Source organism: Gavialis gangeticus, unplaced genomic scaffold, assembly GCF_001723915.1.
Source record: "Gavialis gangeticus isolate Ggan-Ray unplaced genomic scaffold, GavGan_comp1, whole genome shotgun sequence".
In the NCBI taxonomy this organism is placed as follows: domain Eukaryota; kingdom Metazoa; phylum Chordata; order Crocodylia; family Gavialidae; genus Gavialis; species Gavialis gangeticus.
The window spans coordinates 57704103-57710835 of NW_017728994.1; the positions used below are offsets into that span (position 1 = coordinate 57704103).

Consider the following 6733-nt stretch of genomic DNA (forward strand, 5'->3'; position numbering starts at 1 on the left):
AAAAAAAAAAGAAGGCAAAGTTATAGGTATTTTAGTGATTCCCCCTTATAGTCTATGGCTGAATCTCTGAATCCGAATAGGGACAATGATTTGAAGCACTGAATTGAATCTGACAATTCGTTGAGGAACGGGATGTACTGTACTAGTGTTTTTCCTAGTTAAAAAGATAGGTGTTATCAGATAGTGCCCAATTTTTAAGGGACTGACCATGTATTTCTCAGAACCTTCTTTTAATTGAATACCTCCTTTGGACTAATTTTTGCCTCCAGCTATATGTTGCTTTGGGTACTGATCAATTTTCAGTGAGATAAGGCATTTTTTCCCCCATGTTAAGATGTTATCTTGGATTTAAGTATTGGTCTGGGGCTTGGCTCTGGCTTTGGCCCCAGGCTTGGTGGTGTAGGGGGCACATGGCTGGGAGGACTATGGGAGAGACCTCGGGATGTGCATGGGAGAAACTGCAGCCTGCCTTCTACCCCTTGCCTTCCTCCCCCACTCTTGCTTCTCCCTGCAGTTTTCCCCTTCCATTCATCTGCCCCATGCCACCCTTACCTTCTGATCCAGCATGGCCAGGAGCTGCTGTCACTTCTCCCTGTCTGGGTTGGGCTGAGGCTAGGCCAGGGCTGCTGTGCTGCTGTTGAGTGCCCAGGAGTCAGTGTAGGGCTGCCACAGCTGGTAAGGGGCTGGGTGAGTGCAGAGGGGCATGTGGCAGGGGTGTGTATGGTGGTGGTTGGGGGTGGGGAGACAGGCAATTGGTAGAAGACAGGCATGGGGAGGGGGGGCAAGGTACAGGGGAGGAAGGGGTGGGTGTTCCCTGCCTCTGCTTTTCCCACCACAGCAGTTGGGGGATGAATTCCAGACAACCTTCCACTAATTAGATTCCACTAATTAGATTGTGTACATGGAACATTTATAAATTTGTTATAATTTTCCATGTATAGAATTTAATTATTGGAGGATCATCTTAAATTTGAAGTAGTCTTGGAGTCAGATAAGTATGGTAGCATTAAACATTAAAATAATAACAAAAAGTCTCGCATTTGAGTATTTGTAAGCAAAAGAAATCTGCAGTAGTTGGTTCGAAAATACTTGTTTAAATACCACCACCAACAATTTTCTCTTTTTGAATAAACACCTACCACATGTTGAAATAAGGTTTTTTTTTTTCACTAAAAAACTTGTTCTGAACATTAGATTTGTGTGTGTGTTGCTTTTGGCAGCTCTGTAGAACAATTTCTAAAATGTTTTATATTTGATACTTTTCTGTTTTGTTTTATAATGCACTCTATGCTGCATTTTCCTCTTAAAAATAAATGCAATATGGCATTGGCAAAGGATAAATTTTATTTCCCCAAATGCAGCATACTATAATACATATTGTAATATAATGTCCTATGCTGTTATATATTTTGAAATAAAATTACCTAGGTTAGACGAAATATAAGTTTTATCCACAGGTATACCCTTTGCTACCCTTCTAGGGCTAAACAGCATCTGAACATTTACTATAATATAATCTTCCTTTCAGTTTGTGACTCATAGTATGTTTTCTCAGTTGGAGTAAAGCAGCAAAATCTATCTTTATTATTTGAGCAAATGTAACATTTTTAATGTTCCTTTGTTATCTAAGTTTTGCCTCAAGCTGCTGTTAAGCATAAAAATTGACATAGTGTGTTTTGTCAAAATGAGGAATCCAGACTCAGACCTCCTTTATTCCTAAATCCAATTGATTTTACTATGTGTGTCTAACAGATTATAAAATTGCAATTGTTTTAACACAGGTCCTGATTGCTCTTTGAATGTCCCTTCCACGGAGTCTTACTGGATTTTACCCAATGTGAAGCCATTCAGTCCTTCTGTAGGTCGGGCTTCCCATAAGGCAGTTTTACATGGAAAATTTATGTGGGTGATTGGTGGATATACCTTCAACTACAGCTCATTCCAAATGGTGTTAAAGTAAGTGATTTCCCTTTTGTTAGTCTGTTCTGTTATTCTTTATAGGTGATACTGATCTTTGCTAGGTAAACAGTGTTTAATCCCATTGTTATCCTACCTTTGCATGGAAATGTTATTATTTAGTTGAGCCCTGCCACTTTCTCAGGACCCAGCCTACCTCCCCTGGCTCCTGACCACCTGTAGCTGCCTGGTCCTGAGAGCCTGCTGCCCTTCCCTTCCATAGCTCCCGCTGGACTGGCTGAGCCACAAGCAGCTAATGCCGTGTAGTGCCAGCTGCAGGAGCTGTGGGCCTGATCCTGATAGCTAGTTGGCCCAGCTGATAAAATCTCTTTGCGGGCTGGATTTGTCCTGCAGGCCATAGGTTGAACACAATCTTAGTGTATAAAACAAATAATGGGTTAGTAAATTAAGTAAACAAGTATTGAAACAATTCATTATGTGGTTATTTTTGTGTAACAGTACCTATTGCTGATTTGTGTCCCAAAATATTATATTTTTTTTCAGTGTGACACCATATTCAAACACTGATATATTGATGTTTGCGATTATTTTATCCAGAAAGCTGTTAACAATATTGGAGCTAGCTCTGCTTAAACTTATTCATTAGAATAAGTTTAATTAAGCTTAGTCTTATTTGAAAGATATCAGTGATATACTTAAAATGTTATTCTTTTATTCAGGTTCCAAGGGTGTTTTAAGAAACTGATAAATAAAAGATAAATTGCTTCCCTGAAGAACTTTCAATCTAAATGAAACAAAAGATGAGAGGATAGATATAATCAAAATGACTAAGGTCACTTTTTTATGTGGGGAGCCTGCTCTGATGCACTGGAAATCCAGCACATCGGAGCAGAGTCAATTAATTGAGTCTGCTGGAGCACACAACTTGATGTGCTCTGGAAGTCTCGTGCATCACATGCATCAGGGGCGCAGCATGCCTCTGTGCTGAGAGAATGGCGATAGTGCACTTTGAACTAAAACACGTTTGTGCTTTAGTTCAAAGCGCACTGCTGCCATTTTTATCAGCATGGCGGCGCGCTTCGCTGCTGATGCACATGACATGCAGATGCTTTTAATTAGCATGGCTCACTAATTTAGTGCCCAGCACCACATCAGGAGTACATACAAAAATGCCCTAGGTTAGTATGTCTTCTTCCATGTGTGGCTGTGTCTGTAGAGGATGCTAATTGTGTAAGAGAGTCTAATAATGAGGAAAGTACCATTTTACTTGGAGTATTCAAAAGCATTTCTAAGTCATAAAATGAAAACAGATGGACCTTTGGAATCTGGGGATATTTGTGGCAATAACAGAGTCTGATTTGAAGCCTTAAGTTGAAAGTTATATGGTACTTGATCCAAAGGGAGTTGTTGGTTGGACTCAATCCAGTGCAAAGGTGTTGGGAGGGGAAAATAAAGGTAGGCACAGAAAAATTAAGTGAAAGAAAATAAAATGAATAGACACAGGAAAATATAGCATATGTTGTGGGACAGTAGAACCTTAGTAGTTTAATACAGTTGCACAAGAGGATAGTAAATGGAGAGGTTAAGTGCATGAAATATAGGGATTAAAATACTAAGAGAAGCAACATGAGCTTTTAGGACTTAAGTGATATATTGGTGGTGAAATATCTGTTCAGAGTTGGAAGCAATTCTTTTAAAGTTGATGGAATTCCACTTAAATGCTTATATGCATTTCTGGCTTGGAGCAGAAATATTGTTTGCTGTTTTTAAATTAGAATGTTTGTGCATTCTAATAATTGGGAATTGCCTTATTAATAACGAGTTCTACCAATCATGAACCTACACGTACAAAAAGCAACTTTGTTCCAGATGCCTGTTCCTGTTGGCGCTAATGTTTACATGTAATAATGTGAAGATTATAATTCTCCAGATGAGGTGTTGAAAGCATTTCCTATTCCATTTTCACAGAAAGGAAGGAAGGACTAGTAAGAAACAAATACATTTCATCATGTTACTTATCAAGATGTGTACCCTTACGATAATGGGCCTGGATTTCTTGACACAAGTGAAAACCATTTGTTCAAGATGAAGGGCTCTCTTGGCAAAATCAGTATATTAAGGGAATTTTCACTCCTCGTAAACAATTTTTTTAAAAAAATTTATGTTTAAAATGTTAATCTCAAGCCATTTTACAGACTGTATTCCCAGTTGTTAAGAGCTGTCACAAATGAAAATTAAAACTAGGCCTTTAGCATACAGTGCAAAATAGAACCACCTTCAACAGAGAAGCTCCTCATATGCTACAGGGAAATCCAAGTGGTTTAAAGCGACCTTTGCTGGGAGGCCCTTCTGTATTTTTGCTAAGCACACTACAAGTGGTCCATTAAATCTGGGCACTTTTATACAGATAACTGATAAAATCCACATTGGGTAGAATACCTTCCTTTTATAATTGTGCCCATCAGCTTTATACAGCTGTATATTGCATTCTGATGTAAATGGTAAAGTGAGAAATGGAATTCAGGTAAACTTTCTTCTTGGATAAAACCGGCAAAGAATTAAGGCCCCCTGACCATGTCTGAAAGACATAACTGCTGTGTTTAAACTATGCTGTATTAAGTTGGATGGGAGCTAAGAAGTAGAGCGGTAACTGAATGGATCCTGTTAATTAACATTCCTGCTTTATAATTTTTTTCTGCATTTCCCAATTCTGTGCTAACTTACTGAAGTGCTCAACAAGTTGAGGTCCTTATCTATAGTCTCAATTTATATTTGGAGCAAGTAAAGTTCAAAAGAATTACACTAAAAATGCAAATCTAGCATTTCACTGTAGACAAAATGTTTTCTTTTTCTTTTAGCTATAATTTGGAAAGCAGCATATGGAATGTAGTACCAGTTTCAAAAGGACCTCTTCAGAGATATGGACATACTCTTGCTTTATATCAGGTTTGGATCCTTTTACTGTGCTAGTCCATTCACTATTTACTGTACAATGTTAATGAGCATCAATTATGGAAATGATAGCCTGAAAGTTACAGTGTAGTTATTCATCAGCTTAAAACCATGAGCATAACCTCATCTTTAGTTTCTATATACTCTTGTCCCATGGTTCTCCCTGGCTTAGAAAAATTATTGTACCCTTTCTGGGGATAGATGATGACTTATTTTGCAAGCTGACCTGGAGCTTTGAGAGCAGAGACTGAGAGTGAAACAGTATACAACAGGAGCTGGCAGGTTTCTTGTTTTTTGTATTATTATTTTTTAGGTAAGAAGTACCGTTGCAGAAAGCAGAAGGCAATCTAGTTAACAGATGATGCAGAGAAAGCTGAAAAGCCTTTCTACTTCAGCCTAATAAATAGGGACAGGGAAGGAGTCGGACAACTTTGAGTAATGGCAGAACAGGTTAGGGATTACTTAAAGAAGCTAGATGCTTTCAATTCGGCAGGGCCAAATCAGATATAGCTTAGAGTGCTGGAGGAATTCACTGAGGTAATTTTGGAGCCATTGGCTATCCTTTTTGAGAACTCATGGAGATTGTGAGGCCCCAGATGATTGGAAAAGGGCAAATATACTGTCCATCTGTAAGAAAGGGAAGGAGGATCCAGGGAATTAGACCTGTCAGCCTGACCTCAGTATCTGTAAAGACCATGGAGCTGGTCCTTATGGAATCAAGTGTGAAGCACCTAGAGGAGAACAAGGTGATCAGGAACAGCCAGCATGGATTCCCCAAGAGCAAGTCATTTCTGAACAAAATGATTTCCTTCTGTGATAAGGTGACAGGCTGTGTGCATGGGGGAGGAGGGAGAGCAATGGATGTGTTATATTTTGGCTTTAGCAAGGCTTTTGATATTGTCTCCCACAACATCCTCATTAGCAAGCTAAAGAAATACAGACTAGATGAAAATACTGTAAGGTTGATACGTAACTGGCTGTTTTGGGCTCATGAGTAATCATCAATAGCTCAGTGTCTAGTTGAGTGGAGATATCAAGTGGGGCTCCCCAGGGGTCTGTCCTGGGTCAGGTACTGTTCAACACTTTTTTTATTAATGATTTGCATTATGGGGTTGCATGTTTTCTTAGCAAATGTGTAGATGACCCCAAGTTGAGTAGAGCTACAGACCCTCTGGTGGACAGGGCTAGGATTCAAAATGATCTGCATAGACTGGAAAAATGGCCCACAATCAATCATAGAAGTAGGGTTGGAAGGGACCTTGTAGATCTTCAAATCTGACCCCCTGCCTGGGCAGGACAAAAACTGGGCTCAAATGACTCCAGCCAGGTAGGCATCAAGCCTCTTCTTAAAGACCCCCAGGGTAGGAGCCAGCACCACTTCCCTTGGAAGTTGGTTCCAGCTCCTAGCCGCCCTAACTGTGAAGTAGTTCTTGCGGATGTCTAATCTAAACCTACTCCCTAATAATTTGTGTCCATTGTTCCTTTTCATGCCAGGGGGTGCTAGGGGAAACAGTGTCTCCCCTAAACCCTTGTGGTCCCCCCTAGTGAGTTTATAGATGGTCACCAGGTCCCCCCTCAGCCTTCTCTTGTGAAGGCTGAACAGGTTCAGGTCCCGCAGTCTCTCATTGTAGGGTCTGCCCTGTTGTCCCTGGATCATGCGGGTGGCCCTCCTCTGGACCCTCTCCATGTTGTCTGCATCTCTCCTGAAGTGGGGTGCACAGAACTGGACGCGCTACTCCAGCTGTGGCCTGACCAATGTCGCGGAGGGGGAGGATCACCTCCTTGGCTCTACTCGAGATGTACTTGTGGATGCACGACAAGGTCCGGTTAGCCCTGCCAACCATGACCTCGCATTGTCGGCCCA

General features: G+C 40.6%; 1 protein-coding gene across 4 annotated transcripts in view; it reads left to right on the plus strand.

Annotated features, from left to right (window-relative positions):
• The window catches only part of ATRNL1 (attractin like 1), a 1264546-nt gene that overhangs the window by 183373 nt on the left and 1074440 nt on the right, over positions 1-6733 (plus strand). For all 4 annotated transcript variants that reach the window (XM_019502887.1, XM_019502885.1, XM_019502884.1 and 1 more), the window contains exons 6-7: positions 1782-1956; positions 4776-4863. In XM_019502887.1, coding sequence (XP_019358432.1) covers positions 1782-1956; positions 4776-4863 — 263 coding nt within the window. The remainder of the gene's footprint in view (positions 1-1781; positions 1957-4775; positions 4864-6733) is intronic.